At 61.3% G+C, this 27,460-nt stretch overlaps 11 protein-coding genes across 11 annotated transcripts; 5 read left to right on the top strand and 6 right to left on the bottom strand.

Moving 5' to 3' along the window:
* Nucleotides 1-22: 22 nt before the first annotated feature.
* Nucleotides 23-883, bottom strand: PAN0_007c3105 (caffeoyl-CoA O-methyltransferase; the record flags this gene model as incomplete). Its single annotated transcript, XM_014801190.1, has 1 exon — nucleotides 23-883. The coding sequence occupies one exon, from the start codon at nucleotides 881-883 to the stop codon at nucleotides 23-25; it is 861 nt and encodes a 286-aa protein (XP_014656676.1).
* Nucleotides 884-1,465: 582 nt separating this feature from the next.
* Nucleotides 1,466-3,790, top strand: PAN0_007d3104 (uncharacterized protein; the record flags this gene model as incomplete). The annotated part of the gene is made up of 1 exon (XM_014801189.1): nucleotides 1,466-3,790. One exon carries the CDS (start codon nucleotides 1,466-1,468, stop codon nucleotides 3,788-3,790), a length of 2,325 nt encoding a protein of 774 aa, XP_014656675.1.
* Nucleotides 3,791-4,319: 529 nt separating this feature from the next.
* Nucleotides 4,320-5,435, top strand: PAN0_007d3103 (fatty acid hydroxylase; the record flags this gene model as incomplete). Its single annotated transcript, XM_014801188.1, has 1 exon — nucleotides 4,320-5,435. The coding sequence occupies one exon, from the start codon at nucleotides 4,320-4,322 to the stop codon at nucleotides 5,433-5,435; it is 1,116 nt and encodes a 371-aa protein (XP_014656674.1).
* Nucleotides 5,436-7,008: 1,573 nt separating this feature from the next.
* Nucleotides 7,009-8,604, bottom strand: PAN0_007c3102 (endoplasmic reticulum protein; the record flags this gene model as incomplete). Its single annotated transcript, XM_014801187.1, has 1 exon — nucleotides 7,009-8,604. One exon carries the CDS (start codon nucleotides 8,602-8,604, stop codon nucleotides 7,009-7,011), a length of 1,596 nt encoding a protein of 531 aa, XP_014656673.1.
* Nucleotides 8,605-8,866: 262 nt separating this feature from the next.
* PAN0_007c3101 (metacaspase) lies at nucleotides 8,867-10,093 on the bottom strand (the record flags this gene model as incomplete). The annotated part of the gene is made up of 1 exon (XM_014801186.1): nucleotides 8,867-10,093. The coding sequence occupies one exon, from the start codon at nucleotides 10,091-10,093 to the stop codon at nucleotides 8,867-8,869; it is 1,227 nt and encodes a 408-aa protein (XP_014656672.1).
* A 283-nt stretch (nucleotides 10,094-10,376) lies between these two features.
* On the top strand, nucleotides 10,377-10,782 carry PAN0_007d3100 (mitochondrial ribosomal protein of the small subunit; the record flags this gene model as incomplete). The annotated part of the gene is made up of 2 exons (XM_014801185.1): nucleotides 10,377-10,659; nucleotides 10,742-10,782. The coding sequence occupies 2 exons, from the start codon at nucleotides 10,377-10,379 to the stop codon at nucleotides 10,780-10,782; spliced, it is 324 nt and encodes a 107-aa protein (XP_014656671.1).
* Nucleotides 10,783-13,429: 2,647 nt separating this feature from the next.
* Nucleotides 13,430-16,946, top strand: PAN0_007d3099 (uncharacterized protein; the record flags this gene model as incomplete). The annotated part of the gene is made up of 2 exons (XM_014801184.1): nucleotides 13,430-13,958; nucleotides 14,245-16,946. 2 exons carry the CDS (start codon nucleotides 13,430-13,432, stop codon nucleotides 16,944-16,946), a joined length of 3,231 nt encoding a protein of 1,076 aa, XP_014656670.1.
* Nucleotides 16,947-18,693: 1,747 nt separating this feature from the next.
* Nucleotides 18,694-20,148, bottom strand: PAN0_007c3098 (NDE2, mitochondrial exteRNAl NADH dehydrogenase; the record flags this gene model as incomplete). The annotated part of the gene is made up of 1 exon (XM_014801183.1): nucleotides 18,694-20,148. The coding sequence occupies one exon, from the start codon at nucleotides 20,146-20,148 to the stop codon at nucleotides 18,694-18,696; it is 1,455 nt and encodes a 484-aa protein (XP_014656669.1).
* A 282-nt stretch (nucleotides 20,149-20,430) lies between these two features.
* Nucleotides 20,431-23,232, bottom strand: PAN0_007c3097 (root hair defective 3 GTP-binding protein; the record flags this gene model as incomplete). The annotated part of the gene is made up of 1 exon (XM_014801182.1): nucleotides 20,431-23,232. The coding sequence occupies one exon, from the start codon at nucleotides 23,230-23,232 to the stop codon at nucleotides 20,431-20,433; it is 2,802 nt and encodes a 933-aa protein (XP_014656668.1).
* Nucleotides 23,233-24,641: 1,409 nt separating this feature from the next.
* On the top strand, nucleotides 24,642-26,108 carry PAN0_007d3096 (ubiquitin protease cofactor Glp1; the record flags this gene model as incomplete). The annotated part of the gene is made up of 1 exon (XM_014801181.1): nucleotides 24,642-26,108. One exon carries the CDS (start codon nucleotides 24,642-24,644, stop codon nucleotides 26,106-26,108), a length of 1,467 nt encoding a protein of 488 aa, XP_014656667.1.
* A 149-nt stretch (nucleotides 26,109-26,257) lies between these two features.
* Nucleotides 26,258-27,319, bottom strand: PAN0_007c3095 (uncharacterized protein; the record flags this gene model as incomplete). The annotated part of the gene is made up of 1 exon (XM_014801180.1): nucleotides 26,258-27,319. One exon carries the CDS (start codon nucleotides 27,317-27,319, stop codon nucleotides 26,258-26,260), a length of 1,062 nt encoding a protein of 353 aa, XP_014656666.1.
* Between the last annotated feature and the right edge of the window lie 141 nt (nucleotides 27,320-27,460).

The following is a 27,460-nucleotide window of genomic DNA, read 5'->3' as shown; positions in this document are numbered from 1 at the left end:
AATTGTCATTTCTATCCGCCCTTTATTGCGTGCGCATGATGAGGCTGACGCCGTCGCGCACGGGGAGCACCACCACCTCTACGCGCTTATCCGCCCTGACCACCTGGTTGAACTGCTTGATCGCCTCGGCATTCTGCTTTCCGATCTCGAGCGCTTTTTCGTCCACCAGTCCCTCGGTCCAGGGCGTGCCCTTGTAGAGCGTGTTGTCCACCACCAGCAGACCGTTGCGCTTGAGCAGTCCCTTGTCGAGGATCGCCTGCAAATACGTCTTGTACGCCGGCTTGTCGGCGTCGATAAAGATGACGTCAAACGCCTCTTGATCGTCCAAGATGTTGAGCGCAATCTTGTCCAGCTCCTCGACTGCATTGCCCACCTTGACATCGATCTTGTCGCCCAATCCGGTCTTGTCGAACAGCGGACGCGTAAAGGCATCCAGGTAAGGGTCGATTTCGAGTGCGGTCACTTTGCCACCTTCGGGCAGCTGGTTGGCGATGCACACCGTAGTAGTGCCCGTGAACATTCCGATCTCGAGCACCTTTTTGGCTTGCATGAGTTTGGTGAGCATGCCTACAAGATTGCCCTCGTACGCTCCCGCCGACCACGCGGCCGACAGGTGGAAGAGCGTCTGCTTGTTATCCCACGCCGCCTGCCAGTCGTGCTCGGCTGTAGCTTTGAGGAGAGGTCGTTGGACCGCAGGAGCAGGAGACGACACCGAGTCCAGATACGCGTCCATACCAGACAGCAGCGTCTGGACGAGCTGCAGCTGTCGAAGCTGCTCCGCAGTCGGCGCGCGAGTCGAGTCGAGCTGCGACAAGACGCCCGAGAGCAGCTTGGACGCCGACGTCAGCGGCGCCTCGACGGGAAGCTCGATCGTGTCGCTCATCTTGTCAAAGGTTTAGGGATAGGGGATTGGATGGGCAAGAGCAACGGACATGCCCCCGACCCAGTGCACTTATATAGCCCGCCTGCACGCTTTGCTGAGCGTAGCAGCATCGCAGAAGCAGCTGAGCATCGGAGCTGTCGCGACTGTCAGTTCAGCCCCTCGAGGGAGTGATTTCAGGGTCCACCTCTGCTGCTGCCGCTGCTGCTGTCGCTGCTGCTGCTATGCGCCGGTCTGTGCGCGGCGATCCCACAGATCGGAAGACTGCCGTTTGCTTGCTCAGCCGTGCATGAGCGCGGATTTTCTTGAGAAATGTTAAGCCGTTGGGCTGGATCGGCAGATGCGTGGCGATCGGGAAGCTCAATCACGCGAGTCGCGATGGCGCCGGCATTTGTGGGCGGGAATTGGCCGGTGCCGACGCTCCAACGCTTGGCATCCTCCTGTCCACCTCTCCATCACTATCCCCTCAGCGCGCCTGCTCGCGGCGCTCTTCCATGCTGTAGTCATACGCCCGCGCCTGCATACTGAGAGCGCCTCGCATGCCTCTCTGCAGCATCACCAGCAGCAGCAGCGCAACACGGCGACATGGACCCCTTCGCCAGCTATGCCGCCCTCGACAATCCAACCACCTTTTGGGCCGAGCTCGACGACATCCTAGACACGCCATTCCATCCGCCTCCACCACCACCATCACACGACACTAAAAGCAGCTACGATGCGGCGCTGCTCGACGCCAAACGCATCTACGTCGCCAGCGTGCTCGCCAAGTTTCTGCATCTGTGCGCAGCGTCGTTCAGCGACAACCTCGCCTCGGAGCACACCCAGGACTTTTGCATCAATCGCTTGTTTGCCTCCACCGCCTTTCGCGACGATGTTGTGCCTGAAACGGGCGCGATACCCATGCACCAGCTCGCTGCCGAAGAGGCGATCCGCATCATGCAGACCTCCACCTCGATCCCCGTGCTGCTCATGTCGTACGAAATCGTGCTGCTCTACGGCGACGCCTTCCCCGCCACGTACAAGTCCATCCAGGCCTCGGCATCCACCGTGTCGTTTGTCGGCGTGCGCGCCTTTCTCCACCGCCTCGTCCACCAGATCTGGGCGGGCAGCTACGCCGCACAGGCCGAAGCCAAGATCGGCATCTCGCAACACGCTGCGACGGGATGGAACGGCGCGCACTGGGACGAAGACTACCAGCCCGCACCTCCCGCAGCAGCTGCCTCTACTGCTCCTCCATCCGGCTCGGCATCCAAGGACATTGCCATCCAGATCAGCCTGCGTCAAAAGGCGGTGCGCATGCTGTACGAGGTGTGCCGCGTGCAGAAACTCGAGCCGGGCCATCTCAAGGCGTTTGACGAGCGCTTCATCCACCACCTCTTTGACCTCGTCGAAGAGACGCGCCACCACCACGACGAAGACTTCAACTACCGCCTCATCAAGCTGCTCGTCGCCATGAACGAGCAGTACATGGTCTCCACGCTCGCCTCGGCACCCGCGTCCGGTGCAGCACTCGCAGGCGGTGCGGATCAGATCAACTCGGCGCCACCCACCACCCGACCCGTCAATCTGGTGCTGAGCGTGCTGCAGCAGCGCCTGAACGCAAGCAAAACGTTCGGGGAGAATCTCATCTTTATGCTCAACCGGGCGAGCAGTTCGGATGCGGAGGATGTGTGCATGCAGCTGCTGGTGCTCAAGCTGCTCTACCTGCTCTTCACCACGCGAGAGACGGCGTGCTACTTTTACACCAACGACCTGCGCGTGCTCGTCGACATCTTCATCCGCGAGCTGCACGATCTGCCGGACGAGAGCGAGTCGCTGCGCCACACGTATCTGCGCGTGCTCCATCCGCTGCTCACCAACACGCAGCTGTGCACATACGCCTACAAGCGCCCGCAGATCCGACGCCTCCTCAACGGCCTGCTGGCACATGCGCATCTGCGCGATATTTCGACCACCACGCGCCGGCTCGTCGAGCGCTGTTTGCGCGCAGAGTGGTGCGTGGAGCTCGATCGGCTCGACGGCACGAGCGTCGCCATGGTCGAGCCGGTGGGTGGCGGAGATGTGCACGCCAAAAAGATGCACGCCGGCGTCACCTCCGAGGGCCTGCCCATGCTCGCCACCAAGATCGAGAACAACACGCAGGTGAGGGCGACGGCCGACTCGCTCGCGGTCACCACCGAGGACGAGGTGGCGAGCCCGGTGAGCATCACCACCACCTACTCGCCCGACGCTGCACCTGCCTCGGCCGATCGCCCACGCACATCGGGCTCGTTGAGTGTGCCGCCTCCGCTGCGCACGCGCGACAAACGCGTGGCCTCTCTCTCCAGCCCTCGACCGTGCGACGACGGTGCGGCACTACTTCGTACCAACTCGGCCGCTCCCGCAAGTAGTAGCAGTGGGAATGCGGGTCGTCGAGCGGTATCGGCCCAATCGGCACCATGCACACCTCCACGCACAGACTCACCCTCGTTGGGGGCGCGTCAAAACTCGCGGCTGTCCGAGCTGTCGACGGACGACGATGCGCTTTCGACCAGCAGTTCGTGGCACGCGCACATGACTGAGGAGACGCACACACACGAGGCCTCGGACTCGACCGCACCCAAACGGCGCAAACCTCCGCAGCCACCGAGCGCACGCCGACTGCAGCTGTCTAGCAGCGAGGTGTACAGCGCGCCGTCATCGCGTGCCGATTCGCCGTGTGCGGCCAGTCCTGCCTCTGAAGACGCTGGCGAGCCACTGGCACCCAAGGCAGGCGCAAGGAGAAGACCTCCGCCTCCCCCACCGACAGCAGCAGCAGCAGCAGCAGCAGCAGCGGTGGTGGTACCGACGGTGACAGCCGACGACGAGCTGGAAGCTGCACAGAGCTTCTATATCGCCGAGCGTCTACGACGTGGCTTGCGCATACGTTAGCCGCCCGATTTCACACTGCCATCCATCCCACCTGTGTGTGTGAGTGTTGAGCGGAGGGGAAGCGGACCGTGCGCTCAATTGATGCATGACAATGTGGAGGGAACCATGTGACAGGACAGATTGGTTTTTGTGATGTTGGGGGGGGGGGTGCGGAGGGACGTGCGGGGTTGGGATGGTGGAAGCGACGAAGTGCAAGCGGGGAGCCGAGAGCGGCCGTAGTAGTGTGGGCGTTTGGATGCGTGGTGGCCACCACCGCATGCGCTGCTGGGCGGCGATAAAAAACTAAAAGCAGCGAGGGGAGCAGCGGCTTGGCGCCAGTCTTTTCGCCATTTCACGCGCCAGTCGAATGTCCATTTTAACAAAAAGGTGCCACCAACCTAACCGCGGCTGTCAACGATTCACCTTTTGACAGGCGTCTGCCTCGCCTCGCCGCACGACCCCACAAAAATATATAACCTCCGCACCCTCCCCCACTTCTTGTCTTTCGCCTCGCACACACAGGGTCCACTCCCCATACTAGATCCTCACAATGTCGACAACCACCACAACAACCACTCGCACTCGAACGAAGTCCACGGGGATGGAGGACAAGGTGCCCAACCGAGGCCGCATGACCTCGTCGTGGCACCTCAAGCCTTCGTCGCAGTACGACTTTGCCGAGCGCATGCTCGTCGCACTGGGCATTGCACCCGAGACATCGTCCAACCCCCGTCCACCTCCGCCCGTCTATCCCAAATCCACACCCGTGCCCGTCTACCCCGTCTGGAAGATGCACCGCCTGGTCGCCCCGCAAGCCGCCGCACCCTTGCTGGTGCACCACTTTTTCACATATTTCACCGGCATCCAGGTGCCCGTCTACGTGGCGACTACGCTGTACCTCGCGTACTTTATCTGGTACGGCAACGGCGTGTTTCGATGGTGCAACGATATGGCCAACAAGTTTGGCACGTTCGACGGTGCTTCCGCTCGCGACGGTGTTCCGGACGCCGACACATGGGGCGTTGTCCTTGGCCTTCTGATGGTCGTCGTATCCCGCTCGCTCATCGCCGTACCCTACCTCTACGACCCCTCTACACCCTTGCTCGATCTCAAGACGGTGTTGATGATGCCGGTGAACATGTTTATGTTTTCCACCGCTGTGGATTTCTGGTTCTACTGGTACCACCGTCTCATGCACGAAGTAGACCTACCCTACCTCAACCTCTGGCAATACCACAAGAAGCACCATCTCACCAAGCACCCCATCGCCGCTTTGGGCGCATTCGCCGACCACGAGCAGGAGTTCTTCGACATGGTCGGCATCCCCATCCTCGCCTGGCTCACGTGGCGCATCAACTTTGCCACTTGGTGGTTCAGCACCTGCTACATCTTGTTCATCGAAGCCGCTGGCCACTCGGGTCTGCGTGGGTACTTCCAGAATCCCAGCACCTGGATCCTGCGCTACTTCGGCGCAGAGCTGTGTCTGGAGGACCACGACATCCACCATCGACAGGGATGGAAAAAGTCGGGCAACTACGGCAAACAGACCCGACTCTGGGACACCATCTTCGGCACAAAGAAGGATCGCATCGAGGGAACGCCGGACAACATCAACTGGGACGACCCCATGGACGAGCCCCAGCCTGTTCCCCAGGAGGAAAAGTAGTCCCACTTAGCATTGTGTATAGTAGCATTTGGAACTGTTTATAATTGGGTATCAACGTCGTTGAGAGCGTTGAGGGTCGAGTGCTTTGCGATGGCGATCGTCAACACGTCTTCCGAGGCAACAGTTACCTGGGACTGCATTGGATTGCTGCGTTGGCAAGTGGGGGACTTGGCTTGATAGGCGCGATATTTTGCTCCGGTGGGTCGCGACTTGAACATCGATGCCATCGTGCAGTCAAAAGGGCCGGCATGAAGAGAAGAGGAGGAACGATTTCGCAGGCCCAACCGTTTATCGCTGCGGGGTTGGGTCGGACGAGCTGCGACTTGCGCTGCTCCCGCACGTTTTGACTCAGGTTCCATCCAATGTCGATTCGAGTGACATTCTCGCCGAATGGTCCGCTGAAGGACGGCGTCAAAGTCAGGCCTCGGCCTGTGAGAAGGTGAACACGCCTCGGTGGACAGACTGGCGACGCAAGTGCAGCGGCGCTGTGAGAGCTCGAGCCGACACTCTGCGTGCAGCACAGAAGTGAGCGGGGTGATGACGCTGGAGCTGAATCGGTCAAGACTTACAACTGGAGCTCGATGCTCCGTCGAACTGAAGGCCTCGGTGCAAGTTGGCGTTGCGGTGCTGAGGCTTTGACTACGTGCGCTGTCAGGAGGGCGATGAGTTAGCGGCCCGCTCTCACACAGCACTGGAACTGCCGCTCAATTCATTCCACCGCGTTGGTGCGGCTTTGCCTGCATGTGATAGACGTTCGACCCCAAAGTGCGCGGTCGTATGTAGGCGTACCGCGCAAGCAAGTGCGGATCAAGCAACGTTTTTCCTCCGCCCGGAAGCGCATCGCGTCGCCAACCGAGTTCAAGCAAGCTTCGATCGGTTGCGCTCATGCTCTCGTTCCCGCACATCCCACTCACGCCCTTGTCGAAATGCGAAACGAAGCTCGATCGTTGTGCTTCTGCGACTGTGCTGTCTTTGCTTCTGTACCGAATGGCAGAAGAGTGGGAGAGCGGAGAGGTTGCACTTTGCCGCCCACGCGCGCACTGCGCGTCGCCACCACAAATGTCCGACCCAACACCTGCGCAGGTCGTTCGCGGCTTGCAGCATCCTGTAGGCTCGCCTGCGTCGCTGCTCAGTCCGAGGCCGAAGCTGAGTTACTTGCTGCAGCTTTGGTGGTGAGCGCTGCAGGGTGCAGCAATTGTCCGCGTGAAAGAGCGGGGCTGCATCGCCATGCGCGCCTTCCCCGGCGACTCGGTGTCGCACTGCTCGCCCGAGCCTGATGGCAGACGTTCTGCAGCTGTTGCGTCTTTGCCTCATCGCCGCTTCCGCTTTCCAGCCTTGGAGCTCGTGCGTGCGTTCGTTTCCCGCACTTGCTCGTGACTCGTGGTGTAGCTCGCTTGACTCGCCGCGGACTATGCTCGGCGACCCAAAGCTGCACTGCTCACCGTCGAGTCGCGCTCTTTGCCGTCTGCCATGCTCACCGCACAAGCCTCGCACTCGCACACCGAATCAACGCCCACTTTTGGATTGCTCTACACCTTGTTTCTTGTGTCTTCTTCTTTGTGGGGAGATTCGTCTACTTTGTCTCCGGCAGGGGATCGGGCACGGGAGCAAGGGCGGACACGTCCTCGACCTCCTTCTTCTTCCTCCTCCTAAGCTCCTCTCGATCCGAGTCGGCATCGGTGGTAAATCCACTCGCCATCCTCGCCGCGCCCTCCTCCTTCCTAGCCCTCCTGCGACCGCTCCTCTTGTCGAGCGCCTTGCCGAGCCCGTTCTGGAACGCGAGGATGGCGACAGCCGTGACGATATGTCCATAAAAGTACACCGCCTTCCAACCGGCGATACTGGCGCGCAGTTCGAGCAGCATAAACGGTGCCACGGCATAGTTGAGCGTCGCCTGCGAGACTGCCACGCTGAGGGTGCAGTACGCCAGCTGACCGGCACTGAACGTATGCACATTGCTGAACGTCGGATTGGGCACGTTGGGCTGTGCGAAAAACACCGGTCGCACATGGCGACGCAGCATCTTGGCTGCCGACTGCATGAATCCCGCCAGGATAAACGAGAGGTAGTAACCCGGCTCCAGCCCGTGCCAGAATGCCGAAGTAAAGAACGTGGTCATGGTAGATTTGAAGCCGGGCTTCTTGCCCGGGCGCGCGATGCGCTTGTACACGTTGTTGCGCAGCCACACATTGGTGTTCATATTCCAATGGTCCAAGAGCTCCTTCCAGTTGTTGGCCAACTCGATCTTGGGGATATCCACATTGCTGCACCTATTCCAGCGGGTCCTGCCGTTCTGCACGCCGTTGTATCCGAGGCCGGATAGGATGCATGCGCCGTCGGTGAGCGACCAGATGCCGTAGTACTTTGTACGTGCCATGAAGCCGGCCACCTGGATCCAGCCGAGCTTCTGCCACCACTTCAAGTGGCCCAATCCGCCATGCAGACCGATCAGCTTTTCGTACGAATAGGCCGGCGCAAAGATCGAGTAGATGCCCATGAAGCCGAGGCCGACCAGCAGCGTACGCACCGCCGCAGCCACGCGGCCACGCGGCATCGAGGTGTTTCCCTTGACACCGAAGAGCTCGCCCGTGCTCCATGCGCGGTAGTCCGAAAACCTGGTGGATGGACCCACAAGCACACCCGGGAAGTAGAAGGCATAACCCAAAAACTCGAGCAGGCCAGGCATCTTGGTGATCCTCGTCTTCTTCTGCGCATCGTCGCATTCCTCCTCGCTCCGCACCTGACCATCGAAGCAGTCCCACGCAAACGTGGTCAGATTCATCACCGCCACCATCTGCATGGCCGTGATTTCGATCGTCGACAACGGAATGCCCCCAAACTTGCGCACGGCATGGTTGTACGTCAGATGCGCCATCTGCATACCAAACACCAACCACCCCATATTCCTCCCGCCGACCCTAAACCAGCAGATTGCATAGGTGACTAGCGCCGAGGCGAGGAGCTGGAGGAAGCCCGAGTAGAGGTGGAGGATGGGCACGAGAAAGGTGAAGGCGACCGCGATGCTGTACACGTGCTTGAGCGCGGGGGAGGGCAGATGGACAAAGGCGGACGCGAGCGGGAATGCGGAGAGAAGACAGCAGAACAGCTTGATGTAGTCGACGGGCGCACCCGCCACGCCCGCCACTCGCTCAAAGTATGCATCCAGCATCCTAGACTCGTAGAAGATGGTGGTAGGGGTAGTCGTACAAGCAAACGCGCCCCCCAAAAACGCGGGGTCGGTCGCTTTTTCCCCTCCAGCGTGAAAAAAGAAAAGGCGCCGCCGTCGATCAGAAAAAGGTGTGGAGGCGGGTGGCCCTTGCACGACTTCTGTGCGTCATCGTCCTTTCACCTCGCCTGCCCGCATGCACCCGCTCACCGCGCTCCCACTGCACACGCTGCGCTCGAAACCAGGATAAGATTGCAGGCCGGGGCTAAATGACAAACAGCAGGTCCATGTCGATGGGATGCGACGACGACAGCTGCGGTTTCTGCGAGTACTTGGACGCGAGCACGTCGCGCACCGCATTGAGCATCTGCTTGTACGTCAGCTGCGGATACTGGTTCATCACAGTCAAAAACGCAAACGAGCACGCGCCCGTTGCCTTTCCCGCCTCGGTGGCATCGGCACTCGTCTGCGAGTCCTTGCATCCACTCAGCATCACCACATCGGCACCGCTCGAACGCGTCTGCTTGGTCATCTCGTCGGCGCCATTGGTATTCTTGGCCGTCGTAAACGTCGAAAACAGCCCCTTGGCCATGCCCATCACGTCGCCACGCGCATAGTTCATCGCCGCACCCATGAGGCCCTTGCCGACACCCGCCATGACGTTGGTCTCCTTGATGTTGCCCGAGGTGGTGTAGACGTACGGCAGATCCAACGCGGTACCCGAGTGGCACGAGTCAAAGATGGCGGTCAACCTACATCCGACGGGAAGCGGACGCACCATGATAGCGTGCAGCTCGTCGTCTTCCATCTGACCCGTCTGCTGGTAGTCGACGGGGATGATGGTCTCGTTGTACCCATCCGCCTCGTCGCCCTGCGTCGCCTTGGCCTGACCACCGTGCCCGCTGTAGTGGAAGAAGAGCGCGTCTCCGGGCTGCGCACCGCGCACGAGCCAGTGCATGGCGGCGGTCATGTTCTGTCGTGTGGGGATGCTGCGCGCATCGCGCTGGTCGTCGGTGAGCACCACCATGTCGTCGTCCTTGTAGCCGCGCTGGCGCAGGAACTGCTTGACGTTGTTGACGTCGTTGATGCAGCCGCGCAGCTCGCCGTTCTGGCCAAAGTAGTTGATGCCGATGAGCAGCGCCTTGCGCTTGCCCTGCATCGACGAGTACTCGTAGCGCACGTTGCCCATCATGCCGCCCTGCGGGCGATAGTTGACGTGGTTCGTCGCGTATTCCGAGGGCCCGACGGGGCCGGAGGGAGGAGCGTAGCCGTAGCCCATCTGGCCCTGGACGCCGCCCTGAGGAGGCTGCATGGGCGGCGCATAGCCTCCGCCCGACGGGTAGCCCATGGGAGGCGGGCCCTGTGGTGCGCCGTAGCCGTATCCTCCGCCGGGTGGTCCGTATCCTCCGCCGGGAGGACCGTAGCCTCCACCGCCGCCGCCGCCGCCKTGGCTCTGCTGATAGTGGTGTCCGCCCTGACCTGGATAAGCCATTGTTTTTGCTGGATGTGGATGCGAGTAGTGCCGTAGATGGGGTGGTGAAGATGATGGAGGTGGATGGAATCGACATGGCGGGCGCAGTGGCCCAGTTAAGCGCGCGGACCGTGCGTTTGTGGAAATGGCCGGCTGTGCTCAGCGCTCGCTTCTGAAAGCCTTTTCTCGTGCGACAATTATCGGCACGTGACCGTTGCAGCTTCTTCTCAATTTGCTCAATTCCACCCTCTCGACTCCACTCCTCCACCACCACGATTCCTCATCTTCGACAAGGGGCATCACGATGAAGGTGGCACCGTCGTCGAGCGGGGTGTCTGCGCTCAAGGCGCTGCAGTGCAAGGTATTCGGAACGACGTACAATCCCACACAGGCACGCACAGGAGCCAAGGTGCTGCGTCAACGACTCCAAGGTCCCTCGATGCTGGCGTACTATCCACCCACGGTGAACCTGCGCGCGATCGAAAAGCTGGCCCCCGGACTGGGCAGGCTGCAGGACGTGCGCGAGATCCAGCGCGAGAAGGACGTGGAGCGCAAAAAGATGCTCGGCAAGGGTCCTCCAAAGAAGGGTAAGTCCGCACCACACAACGATGGCATCGCTGAGAATCGTACTGACTTGGCAATCTCTGCGTGTGTTCGGCGGGTGGATAGGCGAGGGACGACGTGCGGCCATGAAGGGCAAGCGCAAGTAGACACGTTCGCATTCACAACCACCCAACTGTACTTTTACGCATCCCACACCCACCAACATCGATGCACCATTTCACCACAGCTGCCCAGACACGCCGCGATACAAGAGTCCAAGTGCAAACTGGATCGGCACGATTCAAATCTGCTGCATCGGGCTTGGTTGGGATGAGGGTTGAGGGTATTCTATTTCCAGCCCGTCTATGTTCGAGTGGCGCAGGGTGGTGGCCTCCGCAGTGGCGTGCATCTCGAGATCGCCACCCAAGGTGCCACAGTCGGAAAGATCGTCGGTAGTGTGGGGGTTGGTGGTGTCAGTGTACGCAAGGATGTGGAATGTTCTCAGGGACGGCGAAAGAAAATAATGCGCCGGCCATGCCGGTCTCGAGAATTTGTCTCGGGAAGTGAAGCGACTCGCAAAGATAGCGTGGGCAAAGCCGGCATGGCGGCATGTCTTTGCGCCGCGCATCCAAACACAAACAAGCAAAGCGTGTCTGGGTTCGTGTTGAAGACTCGTTGGCCAATGTTGGTGCTGGCGTGGACGGATGGATGGCAGTAAGGAAGGGGGAGATCGGGCCGCGATCGCGCTCCGATCCGAGTCCGATCCGACTCCCTGGCAGCGTGCAAGCTTGAGCTCGAGCTCAAAAACCAAGTTCCACCGGACGCGCTCCTGCATGTGCGGGATGACGACAAAGGCTTGGATTTTCGACCGGCATCGAGCTGGAAAATTCTTGTCACTCGCCAGCCGGAGATCCTCCGTGTTCGGGACGGCCTTGATTGGTTGACCACACTCAGAAGCTGCAATCCGATGCAAGCGTGGAGTGCAGGGGTTGCATTCCATTCTAGCCGCCAGTCCATGTGCCACTGCATCTCGCAGCCTGCAAGCTATGATTGGTGGGGGCATGGCCGACTTTGAGCCGAATGTGCCTCCACGGCCCGACTTCCTGAGCGACTCTGCTGGCGTGTGACCGATCACTCTTGTCGCAACGCAGCAACTCAAGAGTGTGGGAAGGGTTTGTGGTACGGCCACTCGCTTGCGGCGACGGCAGGCCGCTTTACCGGTACAACAATCGACTTGCCGAGTATTTCTGGCTTTGCGGGCATTGGGACCAGGCGGTGTTCCAAGCAAGTGCCAAAGCGGCGACCAGGGTTCGCCTCCCGTCGCGCCCGACGCTGCGCAGACACACTCTAAATTCGGCCACGCCGGCATTTGCAACTGCGCGTCGCGGCGAGTCGCCACGCCATTCATTGCCTTTTCCTGCATTCATGCGGCACAAAGCCCGTCTGGTCTTCGCTGGCGACGAGAGCGATGGCGTGTCGGAGCATCACCGCCCGCTTTCTCCATCTGGCTGCTGACGGATGCAAACGTGTCGACGGGAAGGCGGCTGCCAGAGTCGCTTTCCGGAACACGTCCGGGCGAAAGGATTTTTTGGGGCAGGGAACGAGGCGGAGGCTAGACGGAGCTTCCGAGTTTGCTTGGTGAGCCGTCTCGGGAGCGGGCGAAAGAACCCTAGCACGACCCTGATTGACCCTGGGGTTTTGTGAGATTGCGACGCCGGCCAAGCTGTGGCATCGGACGGGCAGAGAGCGGTGCGGGATGGGGCTCGCCGGATGGCATGGCGGTGGGCAAGCGAGTCACGCGCCACCGCAATCTCGCGAGGGGAGAATGGGAGCGCTGATGCAATCTGTCGTGCGGCCAAAAGCTTGAGCGCGAAAAATCGGAAAAAAAAGCAGCGACGACCCGCCAAGGCTCAACTCGGATTCCCCATGCGAGCGGGCCCCGAGGTCGCGGGCGTCGGTTGGATGCATGTCGTCATTGCGCGCGCATGCATGCCATCGCTGCCAGATCCCAGCATTTGGCTTTTTTAGGCTCATGCAGAGGGGCACACTGCAGCCGCGCCCCCTCTGCACATCCTCAGCTGCTAAGAGAGGCGCATTCAAGGTCAAAGCGCCAATCAATGCACGCTGCGTACTCGCTGTCTCTCCCCCACCAATGCTCATGCTGACATTGCGATTCGGATGGTCATCTTGAGGGGAGCGAACGCGCATGTCGGTCAATCGTGTATAGGCCCATTCGAGCGGGGAGAGTCGTTGCGTAACTCCGACAGCTCAAGGAAGGCCCCTTCTATCGCTGACCTCAGCCGACTGCGCGTTGGACCGCTTCTGGAAACGAAAAGGCTGCAACACTCACTCAGGGTGGCCGGCTCCCTTCGTAGAGCATTTTCGAATTTGACGACGAGCGCGACGCCCTCGCCTCTCAAACGGACACAACCCGAGTCGGAGGCTCGTCTCATGCGCGCTCTTTCCTGCGCTTGAATCGGATTTTTGGCTCAAGCTTGGCTCGCTGCGCAAATCACAAATCACACTCCCACGATGGCGTTGCCCAGTCATCCGTTCGGCACACCCGTCGGAGCACTCCCGACGAGCGTGTGTGTGAGAGAGGGAGAGAGAGCCAGCAAAAAGAAAGAGAGAGAGAGAGAGAGCGGGCGGACGGCGTGACCAGAGAGAAAGGGCCGCCGCTGGGCCGAAGAACCAACAAACTCGACGCGGCTTTGGCCACGCCCTCGCGCACTTGACCGCCACTGCGTCAGTGTCGCTCGCCTCGCCAACGCCTCTCGGCTTCTGCCGCGCTGCACGCTCGACTGCACTCTCGCCATGGCCTCACTTCGGCTGCCCAACTGCCGTCTCTGCTTTGGCCTGTCGGCAGGGCCGGTGATGCGCTCCTGCCCCTCCACCCGTCTGCCTGTCTGCCCGTCTGCCAGTCTGCCCGTCTGCCCGTCTGCCAGCCGCTGCCCAGCCAATCCACGCCACTCGTCCTGGCCAGTCCAGCGCCCTCCCCTCGTCATTGGCCTCGTCGCCCTCGTCGCCCTCGTCGCCCTCGCCTCCCACCATCTCTCCATCCCCCCCATCGCCATCCGGCTTGGTCCACACGACACCCAGCATCAACACAGCATACATCGCATCCGCACACCAACACCATCAACTCACCAGCTGTTCCAAATCACATCCACCCTGCATCGTCTCGCCAACACCCATCCCGCCTACATCGCTCCATCGCTCCATCGCCACATCGTTCGTCGAGCTCACCTCATACAGCAGCCTAAGCTACAGCGCTCTCTGAACGTGCATTGTCTCTCCGCATCCACTTCATCTGCCTCTTCCACCACCCGGCGTCACCCTGCCAGTCAGTGCGCGTCGATCCTTCATCATCGACCTCCGCCTTAAACCCACAAGCCACATCCGACTCCGGGGTTCCGTCTCTCTCTGCATCCCCGTACTTACACGACCGCCTCGCTGCTATTGTCTCAACCGTGCTACCTTGGCGTGGTGACCAAATCTCGCATTTCCGCTCGGCTGGTTGCGTAGCTAACATACTCACGCCAGCGACAACCAACATCCCTCTACCGCTCCCACCTCCTCTGCATCCTCCTTTCGAAATGTCGCATGGCTCCTTCGCCTGACCTCCTCAGTGCAACCTCGCGTCACTCCACCGCCACCACTTGCTGCGCCAGTCTCAGCTGCTTTCCTCGGCGTCTTGGCAACCACCCACTTTGATCCGTACAGCATGCCCACGAGCACTTCCAGCAGCCAGGACTCGCACCCTTCCATCCCTGACTCGCTTCCTTCGCTCGACGGCCACGACTCGGTCGCTTCCTCTGCCTCCTCCCACTCCTTCCACTGGCACAACCCTCCAGATCATCGCTCCACCGCGCTTGCTGCGGAGCCATCGCACTCTAAAAGAATGGATTCCTCCGTCTCCATACCCAACACGCCCGGCCCGCAGCGATCCACAACCATCAAGGCATCCAACAAGCCTGCATCCTCGGCCTCGACTCGCACAGCAGCCTTTGCCTCCACCATGGCCCCGCTTCACACCATGCTCGATCCCAACACCTCGGCCGCTTCCGATCGCGTCATCGCTTCCTCGGCATCGCCGCCCGTCCTCCACTCGCTTGTCTTTGCCGATCGCAAGCCCGAGTCATCCTCCTCCGCCAAGTCGCTGGCGCCGTCGGGCGTCGCTCGCGATACGTACCTCGCGCTTGACGAGGCGGCGCCACGCCTCTCCATGTCTTCCACCGGCAGCGGCTCCACGTGCGAGCTCGCCACTCCGGAAAATCTCCACCAGTCTTGGCCATACGATGACATGGAAGGATCCGCACTCGCAGCGTTGCGTGCGTCCGCATCACTGGACCCATCGCAGACCGCAAAGACCGTGACCGAGCAGCTTCGAGCCATCGATCTACATGCCACCAGCCCTATCGACGAGACGCCGCCAGCCACCGGTCAATCCAACGTGTCGGGTCTGGCTCCTCAGCGTCCTGCAAGGCTCCAACGTCTCTCGTCGGTAGCCACCAACGCAACCGCCACCAACTCGACGCATTCCGACGAGTCGCCGCAGACTGCCACCCAGTCACCACGCAACGCTGACGCGCACGACCTCACCTCCTTCCACGCGCCCTCAGCAGCCTACACTTCGGCCTACGGCCTCGACAGGACGAACCGCGCTGCCTCGTCGTCGTCGTCGTCGCCCAGCTTGGACATCGACATCCTCAATCGTGCCAGCATGACGAGCCCCGACTCGTGGCGCTCGCTCCTGCCCGAGCACGACCCCTACTTTGCCTCCGAGGGCCAGCTGCGTGCCTCGCAACCCCAACGATCCGCATCGCCACAGAGTCTGCGCCCCTTCTCGGCCACCGCAGACCCAGATCCGTACGTGATGGCCAAGACGTCGCCGCGCGCTCCCGTGTACGATCGCATGTCCAATTCATCGCTCGACACCACGCGCACCTCGTTTAGCAGCGCCATCAGCGGCTACTCGACCATGTCGATGTCCGGTGCGAGCAAGCCTTCGCTACAGTCGCAAGACTCGGCTCGATCCGACAGCTGGCGCAGCCTGCTCCCGGACGATGATCGCTACCACACCTCGCGCGACGCAGCCGGAGCACATTGCGGCGGCTTGGACGCATCGCCCAACCTCGCATCGCCTTCGCTCTCGGATCATCTCGATTCGCCAGTGTCGTTCGACGGTCACAACCATCGATCCGCCTTCTTTGCCCTCGACGCGCGTCCCGGCAGCGCATGCGTGCCAGGCGACATGGATTCCGCCACGCGCCGTCACGCCAGCTTCTCCCAAGTGGAGCCCAACAACTCGCAGCAGTATGCCGCCACTCGTGTCATGCTGGCGGCCATGCAGAATGCGTCGACGCGACCTCGCACACAAGCATCGAGTTCGTCCGAAAAGCTCCCCGCTGTGCGTGCCAGCAGCCTGCTCCAGCCACGAGGCGGCGATGCGATGGAAGCGCCGAGCATGACGCCGGCGCTGTCGAGCTCCAACACCGACGACACGAGCGAGCGCGACAGCTGGCCCACCAGCCGCAGCAGCGGCGGCCGCGATGGCTTGGCAAGGGCTTCGCCCGTCTCTTCGGGCCCCCTCACCCCCGAGGCGGGCGAGACTCTCGAGCCGCCATCTTCGCTCGCCGCCGTGCTCAGCCAGGAGGCGGGGGGCGTGGCGCGCGACGACAGCCCCGCGCACGTCACCGAAACCTCCGAGAGCTTCGTGCGTGCCACGCAGGATGGACTGCTGGCAACCACCACAACCACCACCACCAAGACCACCATGTCCACCACCACGCAGTTCTTGGCCGACGCGCAGCCAGCGAGCAAGGCACGCTCCGAGGCGGGCGGCCCCGACTACGCCGCACCGGGCTATACGGAGCACTTGGGCGACGGCGGCGAGGACGACAACGTCGACGGTCCCCCGCACCTGCAGAGCCAGCCGATGAAGGCGCGCACTTCGTCGTGCAGCGTCTCGACGCCCATCAGCCCGCCGTCGCTGCCGTTCCTGGAGCGCAGGCCCGCACCGCCCGAGACGGATCTGGTGATCGAGACGGAGCGCAGCCGGTACACGCTCGTCACGCGACTGCCCGGCTTCTCGCTCGACTGCATCACGCTCGCCACCAAGCAGCACAAGCACCACCGAACGCTGCACATCGTCGCGGACAAGTGGGACACCGAGGGCGGCGGCCACTTTGAGCGCCGCATCACCTTCCCCGACCGCGAGTGCGACCTCAAGAACGTCAAGGCCGAGTTCGACGGCACGACGCTCCGAGTGTATGTGCCGCGCAAGTCGGCCGTGAACCGGTTCAGTTCGGCGAGCAGCGCCACGTTCTAGTCGCTTGCCACCCATATTGCATTTTCAGCTTCCTTGTCCTCATTGTCCTTGTTCCCCAAACCGGGGACAACCACAAACACAGATCCACACACACGCATCGCTTTCTCGACCTCCTCCATCTGTACTTGTCCTGCATATGCACACGCACCCATCCATCCAATTTGACTCTTGCGATTCACAATGCATGCGCCGCGACCAAGTTGAAGTGAGTGGGATTTCCCGCTGAGCAGGCAGAGGCACGGTGAGATTGTGGATCGCAGTGCGTCACGCATGCATCCAATTCGACTCTTGCGATGCAATCTGTGCGCTGTGTGGCGATCCACTGTCCATGCGCTGCTGAAGAAGAAGTTGAAGGGTCAAATCGAGGCTTGGTGATGTTCTGGAATCAGAGGGCATCGTGCACGCATGCATTCCGACTCTTGCGAGCCACTGTTCATGCGCGGCGACCAAGTTGAAATGGCTGGGACTTGTCGATGAGCGCAAGACGGAGGGATGGTGGTGTTGTGGATCCGAACGCCTCACGCACGCACTGAAAACGACACTTCTTTGCCCACGCCGTGTCTTGCGATCCACCGTGCACGCACTGCCTTGCGATCCGCTCTCGAAGCGTTGTCGAAGAAAGTCGAAGGATCAATCCGAGGCTCGGTGGAGCACTGGAATCAGAGCTCATCAGGCACGCATCCAACACGACACCTGCGATCCACTGTCCACGCACTCTGATCCGGACAAGTTCGAAGTCTGTGTTACTTGCGCAGTGGGTTCAGAGCAGAGGGAGTGCATCGGGCTTGATATCGGTGCCTGCTTTGCGCTGGCGGTGCGCAGGGCACAAGGCGTGGCAGCTGACACTCGTCTGCGAAACCCCCGAGATTGCAGTTCAACTCGACTGGGTGTGAGCGCCGGTTGACGCAGAGCCTGCATGGAGACTCGGCGGTATTGTGGATCAGCCTTTGTGCAAAGAGCGAGTCACTCTGTGTGTGCCAAGGGCGAGCTCCTGTCGCTCAACTTGCTCGACAGCGTGAAAATGGGTGGAACAAGGTGCAGAGTGTCCAAGAGAGGCTCTGGTGGTGGTGTGGATCAGAATGCATCACGCACGCATCCACCGCAATCTTGCGATCAATCCTTCGTCGTCTTTGTCTCCGCCGAGTCTTTCCAAGCCACCCTTCCACTATAATTCTCTGCAGCCGTTGGTTTATCGATGGACAAGATGCCAAAAGATGTTAGCCACGTCGGCTGGGGGAGAGCTACACCATCTTGTCCCCCGCAGCAACTGCATCCGCCTGGTTTTGGCGAGGCTCTGCACGCGCTGCTTGATCCTCGTCCTCGTGTCACTCGTCAGCATCAAGAATGCCTGCTCTGTGGCTTGTTTCCCAGCTCTCATCAACTTTGCCCATCGCCCGACAAACTTTTGCCCGTACGAGCAGATAGAATGTCTTGATGACGCAAGCCGGATCCAGTGATCCGACCATGTCGTGGTATTGGTGGAGAAGCCATGGCGATACAAGCTGTGCAACTCTTCAGCATGTTGCCGCTTGCGATTGGTCCTGGAAGTGCGAATTGGCCATGTGCAGTCGCAAGTTGGCTCCATCCCCAGCCTCACATTCGAAGCCGACGATCACGGATTGAAAAGAGGACCCAGGACGTCGAGTCCAATAGAGGTTGGTTGGGTGGATCATGTTCGACGCCACGGTTCGCCTGCTCTGTCACAGCCCCACACAGCACACTTGACGACGTTAACCTATGTACATTGCTAGAAGCGGCCTACATCTCGACCGAACAACAGATTGCTTGCCCAGTTGGCAGGAACCAGAAATCTGTTCCTCCAGCTCATGGCCATGATCGTATAAGCGCTTCTCCACAGCAACCATGCCAGGGCACCCTTATCCTTGCCAACGGGCGAGTCGATCAACGCCTCGTTGCTGCCGATACTCGCCATGCTACCTTTGTCCTTGAACTTGAATGGCTGTTGTGCGGTCGGGTTGGTCGGGCTCGCGTTGAAGACGGATGCCAGGTAGGATCCCTTTTGGTTGGCCACCTGGGCTGTTGCCGGTAGCGGCGTGGCTTGGGAGCTGCAATCACCAATCGCCCAAACATTGGTCATCGGCACCACGTCGCCTTCTTCCTTGTCTGGGGTAGGGTGGTGAATGTTTCCGCTGATCTCGCCTCTGTCCCGGGCGGTTTTGTGGACGAGCAGGTTGAGCTTTGCATCGGTGAGCCACTTTTGCGAGCGGTCTTCCTTTGCCACCCCCTTTAGAGCTTTTACAATCGGAGCAGCCGTGATCCCCGTCGACCATACAACCATGCCTGCACGCGTGAGCTCTGCCCCACCATGGGGGTTTTGGACCCACACCCCCTGGTCGGTAACGCTGTTGATGCGTGCATTCAGCACCACCTCGATCCCATCGCGTGCGAATTTCTGCATGGCATACTCGGCCAGCCCCCTGTCGAAGCTGCTCAGGATGCTCTTGCCTGCATCGAGCAGCTTGATGCTCGCCAACCGCGCCAGATGCGGGTATAATTTCGTCAAGTCTTGTCGAATGAGGTCGTGCAGTTCGGCTGCAAACTCGGCACCCGTAGGTCCCCCGCCCACCACTACAAATCCCAACCTCGCGCGAACTTGGTCCTCATCCTCGTTCGATAGCGGCTGCGAGAAGGCGGCATTGGTGGACTCGAAGGCGCTGAGGATCTTCCACCGAATCGCACGTGCATCACTGACGTCCTTGAGGAACAAGGCATTCTCCTTGACTCCCTCCGTTCCATACGTCGCGTTGTACGATCCCACCGCCACCACCAAATAATCGTACGCTATCGAATACGTTCTTGCCGCTTCTTGCGCTCTCGCAGGGCTTGTAGGGTTGGCAGGGGAGAGGGGATCGGCAGGTCGAAATTCAGGCTTGCTGGCGGGAGTCACCTCGATGCGTTGCCTACACAGGTCCAGCGCATCACACCATGCATGGTGAAACGCAATCCCCCGAGTGGAATGGATAGGCTCCAGCGCAGACCGAAAGTCAAGCGTCCCACAGCTCGCCTGCGCAAGCAACGGCGTGAACGAAAACGACGTCGTGGGCGAAACCACCTTGACGTCCAGCTGCGAAAGCGTGGTGCGCGAAAGCGACTTGAGAAACGCATATCCTCCCCATCCTGTACCCAGCACCACTAGTCGCGGCTTACCCGCCGTAGCCATCCGAACAATCGTTCCCCTCATCGTTGCCGTTGTGGATACTGTCGATGATGGTGGTGGAAGGATGAATGAACAGCAAGCGCCCCGGCTATTGACTTCCGTGAAAGACCCTCGATCCAGTCATGTTTCACACCCGCCCCAACCTGTCCATTAATGCAGCCGGCTGCATGTGGAGGTCATCATCCGATCTCCGTGCGCACCCGCCCGCGTCTCGGCGTCTGCCCGACCTCACCCGCCCACACCCCCCGCACAGGCCCGCGATAACCTAGCGACGATAATAATTCATTCAGGCGGTCATTTTACGTGCTACTTCTCCTGCAGCTCGATCTCTTCTGCGGCTGTGCTTTGCGCCGCCGTCGTCGCGGGCACGGGCTGCGCAAGCACGGGCTGGCCAAAGTGGCTGCGGAGCTGTTCGTCCGCCAGCCTGTGCACCTCGCGCCCCACGGCGCCCACGACGCTCGCGAGCGGACCGGACAGGTTGAGCCGCCACACGACATACGCCGACGCGATGAGCACGAGCAGGAAGGCAAAGTACACAGGGCTCGAGATCACCGCCATGAACTCGTTCCAGCCCAGCACGGCCAGCACGCCGTACATCCACAGCGGCACCTGCGCGATGCTCGACACGGTGGACCGCTTCGCCTCGACATAGAGCGCATCGGCCTCCTTGCGGAAGCGCGTGCCGATCTCGGCCTTGCGCGCCTCGCTGAAGACGACGAGCGTCTGTGCAAAGTCAAACTCCTCCTCCTCGCCACGGTCCACTGCTCCCTGCAGCTCAGCGTCGTCCTCGGTCGACGCCAGCTGCACTGCCACCGCCGGGTCCTTGGGCTCGATGCGCGCATACAGCGGGATGAGCGCCAGCGTCTCGTCGCGCGCCTTGCGGAAGGCACCGTCCATATCGTCTTCGGGCTTCCACACGCGCGGCGTGCCTGCATCGTCGTACCTGAACCGATCCTCAAAGCACCCGCGCAGCCGCGCCGCCAGCACACTGTCCGCCGTCTGCTCGTCCACCTTGGCACGCAGACTGAGCCAGCTCTTGCGCCGCAGCGCCGCCAGCGCCGCCGTATTCTCCTCCTCCGTGCAGTTGAAGCTCTTGGCCTTGCGCACGTACGTCGCCTCGGCCTGCTCGAGCGTGCGACGGAACGCCACCAGCACCTGATCCCACATCTCGGGCCCGGGCGCGTTGAGCGCCATCTCAACCGGCTCGCCAATGTTCTTCTTGAACGTGCGCTCGATCTGCGCCACCATCTTCTTGGTCTCCTCGACGCGCATCGTGTCCGAGATCGCCTGGATCTCGGCATCCAGCTGCGCCACCTCCTCGTCTACGGCCCAGTCGGTGTCGGCCAGCAGCACCGCGTTGGCCGCCGCACTGAACTTGGCGAGCGCGGTGCGCTTCTCGCTGCTCACGACGAGGCCGAAATCGTAGTTGGGCTCGGTGCGCATGCGGTCGAGCACGCTGCGCTTGAAGTTCTGCAGCATGTGGCGGTGCAGATTCTTGAGCTGGCCCAGGAAGAACGGCGAGAGCGAGCTGTTGAGCTTTTCGAGCAGATCGACGCGCTTGCGCTTGTACACCTCCTGGTGGTATCGGCTCGCGTCGCGGTCGAAGCTCGCGAGCGCCGTGGAGCGATGCAGCGCCATATCGGCGCCGAGCGTGTCGAGGATGGAGCCGCCTTCGATGTGCTTGCGGAAGTCCTTGATGGAGGTGGCGAAGAGCGCAAATGCAGCGTTGGCGATCTCGTCGCAGCGGAACTGGGCGAGGAGCTCCTGCTGGGTGGGGAGGTCGAGGTCCTTGTTGGTCATGACCTGCTCCCAGATGGACTCGAGGTAGTGCGGCAGGCCGTCGGCGGGGATGCGCTTGTGGTACTCGGTCTTGAAGACAAAGTTGGGGTCCTTGGGGTCGACGAAGCGGGTGCGCAGCGCATCGACGGCCTTGTCGAATTCGGCGGGCTGGAGCACCTTGTGCGGGAGCGTGGTGAACATGAAGTCGAAAAAGTCCGTGATCTGCGACGCCTCGAGGCCTTCTGGCTTTGCGAGCGAGAGCCAGATCTTGGTGAGGTCGGCCATGATGGTGGCCGAGAGGTTCTCGAGCGGGGTGACGCCGATGTGGTCGCGGATGACAAAGAGCAGCAGCGTCTTGTCCTTTGCGCCTGCGGTCTTTGCCTTGCTTGCCTGGAAGAGGCCGAGGTTGACCTCGAAAACGGTCTTCAGCAGACCCATGTTGGCGCCCTGGTAGAGGCCCACCTGGTGTTCCCAGAGGTTGACGATGAGCACCTCTGCCGAGGCCATGGAGAAGAGCGCCGACTTGCGCTCAAAGTCCTGGTCCTCGCCGCGCTCGCGGCCGTCGGTGCCTTCGACGTCCATGACGAGCACATTCATCTTGAGGCCCTTGCACATCCAGATGCCCTTGGTGGTCTGCTGGCGGGCGGTCTCGCTCATGACGTCGAAATTGGTGCCAAAGAGCTTGTTGAGCAGCGTCGACTTGCCCGTCGACTGCGAGCCGAGCACGGCGCAGAGATCGTAGCCAAAGCCAGCATCGGCAAGGCCCCATTGGTCGAGGCTAGGGCCAAAGTGGGCGCTGTTGAACTTTTGGTTCTCGTCGATGAGCTGCATGCGTCCTGCTGCGTTGGAAGACTGCGACGACGAGACGAGGGTGCTGGCAGGTGCGGCGACAGGAGCGACAGGAGCGACAGCAGGGGCCACTGGGGCAGGAGCTGCGGGGGCAGGCGCGACATGAGACGCGGCACCGTTTGGTGCGCTGGTAGCCGCGGTGATGGGCTCGTCTTTGAGCGCCTGGAGCTGCTGTGCGTGCGCCTGTTGCAGCTCCTGTTCGGACTGAGCGAGGAGCTGCTTGGCGCTGTCGACGTTAAGTTCCATGATGAGCGGCGGGTATCCAGCGGCGGGGTATGGAATCGGGAATCCGGGTTCTAAGGGACGACAGGGCACGGGCACTGGGGTGTGCGGTGCGGTGCTGCGGCTGCGACTGCGGCTGCGACTGTCGATGTCGGCGGCGGATGGCAGATGGCAGATGGCAGATGGCGAGGAGCGGATGGAGCGTAGCAGCGACGGTGGTGTTGGAGCGTAGAGGGCAGCAGAGCCGAGCCGGGACATCTCCAATCGAGTCGAGTCGAATTGGGCATTCACGCACGCACGCTCTCTCGCTCGCTCGCCCGCTGCTCCACTCGGACCTCCCGCTTCCACGCCCCTCTCACGCCTTTCCGCCCCGCCTCGTCTCGGTGGCCCCCGCCCACGCCAGCCGCCAAAGTGTTGTTCTTTTGATTTTCGTATTTTGGGCTCGGCTTGGCAGTCACACAGTGTGGCTTGCTCTAGCCTACTCACCGCTTCCGACTCGAGTAGCAGCAGCAGCAGCAGCAGCTGACCCCGAGCTCGAACTAGAAGCGGTCGGTCGGATGGCACCGACAAGGCTGGATGGCTTGCCTTGCCTTGGCAGATCGGACATGCCGAGGCGCGAGACAATCCCACCATCCGCTCGGACGAACCGATGACGGCACGCCTCCCGCACAGCTCCACCGCCCAAAACAGCAACCGAGCAACGTGGAGTCGCGCGATCTTGATCCATGTGAGATCCACCGCACCCCACAAGCTACCGCGAAAAAGAAACGATTTCAACAAGAAGCTACAGGGTTTGTAGTGGCGATTTGGAAGCGATCGAAGTCTCATGACCGTCGACTACAAAGAGCGAGAACAACACTCCTCTCACCGCACGGCCCTGAACCGGAAGAATCTGCGATGCGGGGTGGTGGCGCTCGCTGCATCACTCGACACCGATCAGCGTCTCTGTTCAGCCTAGCCAGCCACACGCCAGCCAGCGGACCACATGAACGCTGCGACGATAGAGCAGAGGTGTGTGTTCGTCTGCTGGTCAAGATGGGTCGATGGGGTGGCTGCTCGGTTGATTCGTGGTTGGGCCGGTCAGTGGTTGGTCGTTTGAGCTGGTCACGCTGCGTGCTCGGTGCTTCCGACGCTTTCTTCCAAATTCGCGGCGCGGCCAATTTCTCAAGATCACCTGGTGCCTTGCGCTGCTGCCTCACTCTGGGACGCACCGGTTGCCACGGCACCCATCCGATGCCCACTCTCTGCTGCTCCTTCCAACCCAAGCCGCCGAGATGACAAAGGACTGCAGCCACATTGCTTCAAGCTCTGGCTCAACGTGATGAAATGAAGAGAGAAAAAGCCAGCATGAGAGAGAGAGAGAGAGAGCCAGCCAATGCGCAAAGGGAGCGAGGGACCAAAGGAAAGCAGTCGTAATTGGTCGGCCGGCCCGACTGCTCTGCGACAGAGCCAGGATCCTCCACCCCGGCCGTCCGTCGAGGCCGTCCGTCGAGGCCGTCCGTCGAGGCTCGGCTCGGCTCAGCGCCAACCGCACCGCAACGCAGCGCGATCCTCCCGCTCATCACCACCATCTCAACTTTCCCTTTCGGCGCCCTTCCGTTCGTCTGTTTTCTGTCAGGTTCTTTTCTTCATTGGCACTCAGTCTGGCTTCTCTACAACAACAAAAAATGTCGGCCGTCACCACTAGCAACGCGGCTGCTGCCGCCACCTCTTCGTCGTCGTCGGCCAATGCACAAGCACCCAAGCCGGCCGTGCAGGCGTCCGAGGTGGGCTGGCTGTTCGTCACGCAGTACTACACCTTCCTCAACCAGAACCCCAGCCGGCTGCACTGCTTCTTCACCAAAAAGTCCACCATGGTGCACGGCACCGAGCAGGAGGAGTCGTCGCCGTGCTTCGGCCAGCAGCAGATCCACGACAAGATCACCAGCCTCAACTTCAACGACGCCAAGGTGTTCGTGAGCAACGTTGACACGCAGAGCTCCGCCTCGGGCGGCATCCTCGTCCAGGTGCTCGGCGAGCTCAGCAACAACGGCGCAGGATGGCGCAAGTTTGCACAGACCTTTTTCCTCGCCGAACAGCCCAACGGATACTATGTGCTCAACGACATCTTCCGCTACCTCAAGGACGACGATGAGATCGAGGCCGAGGCCGAGGCCGTGGATGAGGCCATCCAGGACGAGATCGACCAGGCCGACAAGGATGGCGTCGTCGTGCCGCACCAGCTCGAGATCACCAACATCACCGCAACCAACGCCGTCCCCAGCCTGCCCGCGCCCGCGTCCAAGGCGATCGAGACGGCTCCTCAGACCGACGAGGCTGCCGCACCCGCTGCCGTCGACGAGGCCGTGGCCACCTCGAGCGCCGCCGAGCCCACTCCGGCCACCGCTGAGGAGGTCGGCGTCGACAAGAAGGTGACCGCCGTCGAGGCCGACGCTGCTCCTGCCGTGCCCAAGGGTGTCAAGGACGCTGCTGCCGCCGGCGCTTTTACTGCTGCGCCCGCCGCCGCCGCCGCCGCCGCTCCTGCCAAGGCCGAGACTCCCGCTGCTGCGCCCGCCGCCGCCGCCGCCCCCGCCGCGCCGTCTGGCCCGCCCAAGCCCAAGACGTGGGCCACTCTCGCCGCGTCGGACGCCACGCGCTGGGGCTCCAACGTCTCCGCCGAGGCCAAGGGCGTCTCGTCTTCGCGCCCTGCCCCCACCCCCGCTGCGGCAGCTGCCAAGCCCGCGGCCAAGCCTGCGTCGAACGGCGCTTCGTCGGCAGGTGCGGCTTCTGCATCGGTGTACATCAAGAACGTGGTGGCGGAGCACGTGAGCGAGTCGGCGCTGCGCCAGGCGCTCGAGGCGTTTGGCACGCTCAAGGAGCTCACGATCAATGCGGCGCGCTCGTGTGCGTTTGCCGACTTTGCCACCGTGGACGCGGCGCGCAAGGCGGCCGCCAAGGGCTCGCTCGCCGTGGGCAAGGAGTGGACCGTCACAGTCGAGGAGCGCAGGAAGCCCGCGGGCGCTGCAGGTGCGGCTCGCGGCGGCAGTGCCGGTGCCGGTGCGGGCAGGGGTGGTGCGGGCGCAGGTAGGGGCGCTGCGCGTGGCGGTGCGCCTGGTCGTGGTGGTGCCGCTCGTGGCCGTGCTCCCGCCAGCTGATTCCTTCCTTGACTCTTTTCCCTCACTTGAAGCATTGATCACATCCACCATGGCTGTTCAAAAGCCCTCACTCTCCCTCGAACTTGCTTCTCTACTCGCATGTTTCGATATTGCAATGCCAGCGCGGTCATCTATTTCTCTCGGGGGGCTTAGAGTTTGGCCTTGGTTTTGTTCTGGTTAACTGCGAACGGGAGCACCAGGGCGGTCTGTCTGGCAACGGCGAGGATCCAGCTGCGTCTCTCTGTGGCCTGTTTGCTGTTGAAGAGGTGTTGATCGTCGGGATGGGACCATAGTTCGGTATCCGATTCGTGCTGGCCATTGATCATGAATCTTCCTTTCGACAGCGTTGCGGTCCTCGTGACCGGCTGCTTGGGGAGGGCTCTTTTGAACTCGACTGTCAAATGGAGCGTGGGGTACCAGTGAGCATCGTGATGGCCGGGAAGCATCATTGGTGGGGACAGGAACATGTCGGCGAAAAACGGGATCAGATTCTTCCCATCCGCCACTCGCCCCTTGGCCACTTTGTCGGCATCGAGTGAGAGCCGAGGTTGCGGGGTGAGCGCATAGTACGCTCCGGCAGAGAGGACGTCCGAGGTTTTGGTGGCGTGGATGTGTTTCGGATCCGCCGAGACGGTGATCAGCTCTCCAAACGCAAACGTCTTGCCGCTCTCCGCCTTGTTCCCAAACGGCCTTGGCGCATGGCACTTCTCCGGCGCACTAAGTGGAAACTCTGGCGCCCACTGACTCTTATCCGTAATCGTATATCCATTCTTCGCAGGATCATGCTCCCCTCCCTCCAACTTCATCCTATCCGCTGCGGTTTTTTGCGTTTCAAAGTCGGTAACGAGCACCTGCGTCGTAATCCTCAAAACCCCGTCCTGGTACAAATCCGCCTGAAGATTGCTTAAACTCTTGCCGCGTTTGAGCACCTGCACGCGGACCTCGTAGGGGGTCCATGTAACCGCCTGGATATACGTGGCGGAGAGGAGGAGCGGATCATTATGCGCGATGCTCTTGATGTTGGTCGCAGTCACCTCGGGCGTGCGCATAAAGGCCAGCACCGCATTGAGGATGATCGAGAGCGAGTAGCCGCCGTTGGGCACCGAGCCGATGCACCACGTCGTGTCGATCTCTCCGCGGTACACACCGCTGCGCGAAGTAATGGACGATTCGTCGAGGTGCGACACTGTCGCTGCTTGCAGTCCCGGCATCGTGCTTGCGGACAAAAATGGAGAAGGTGGTTCGGAAGCAAGCCGCGACTTTCCCACACCCCGGTTAAGGGAGCGCAGACGCTGCGGTCGGTACATCCGCTCTTGCCGGCCTACGATAGCCGGTGCGCCGCGTTCTTCTCA

This window comes from Moesziomyces antarcticus (genome assembly GCF_000747765.1).
Source record: "Moesziomyces antarcticus DNA, scaffold: scaffold_v10007, strain JCM 10317, whole genome shotgun sequence".
Lineage (NCBI taxonomy): Eukaryota > Fungi > Basidiomycota > Ustilaginomycetes > Ustilaginales > Ustilaginaceae > Moesziomyces > Moesziomyces antarcticus.
Note: the sequence above shows the minus strand (reverse complement) of the source record. Positions and strands in the feature narration are given on the sequence as shown.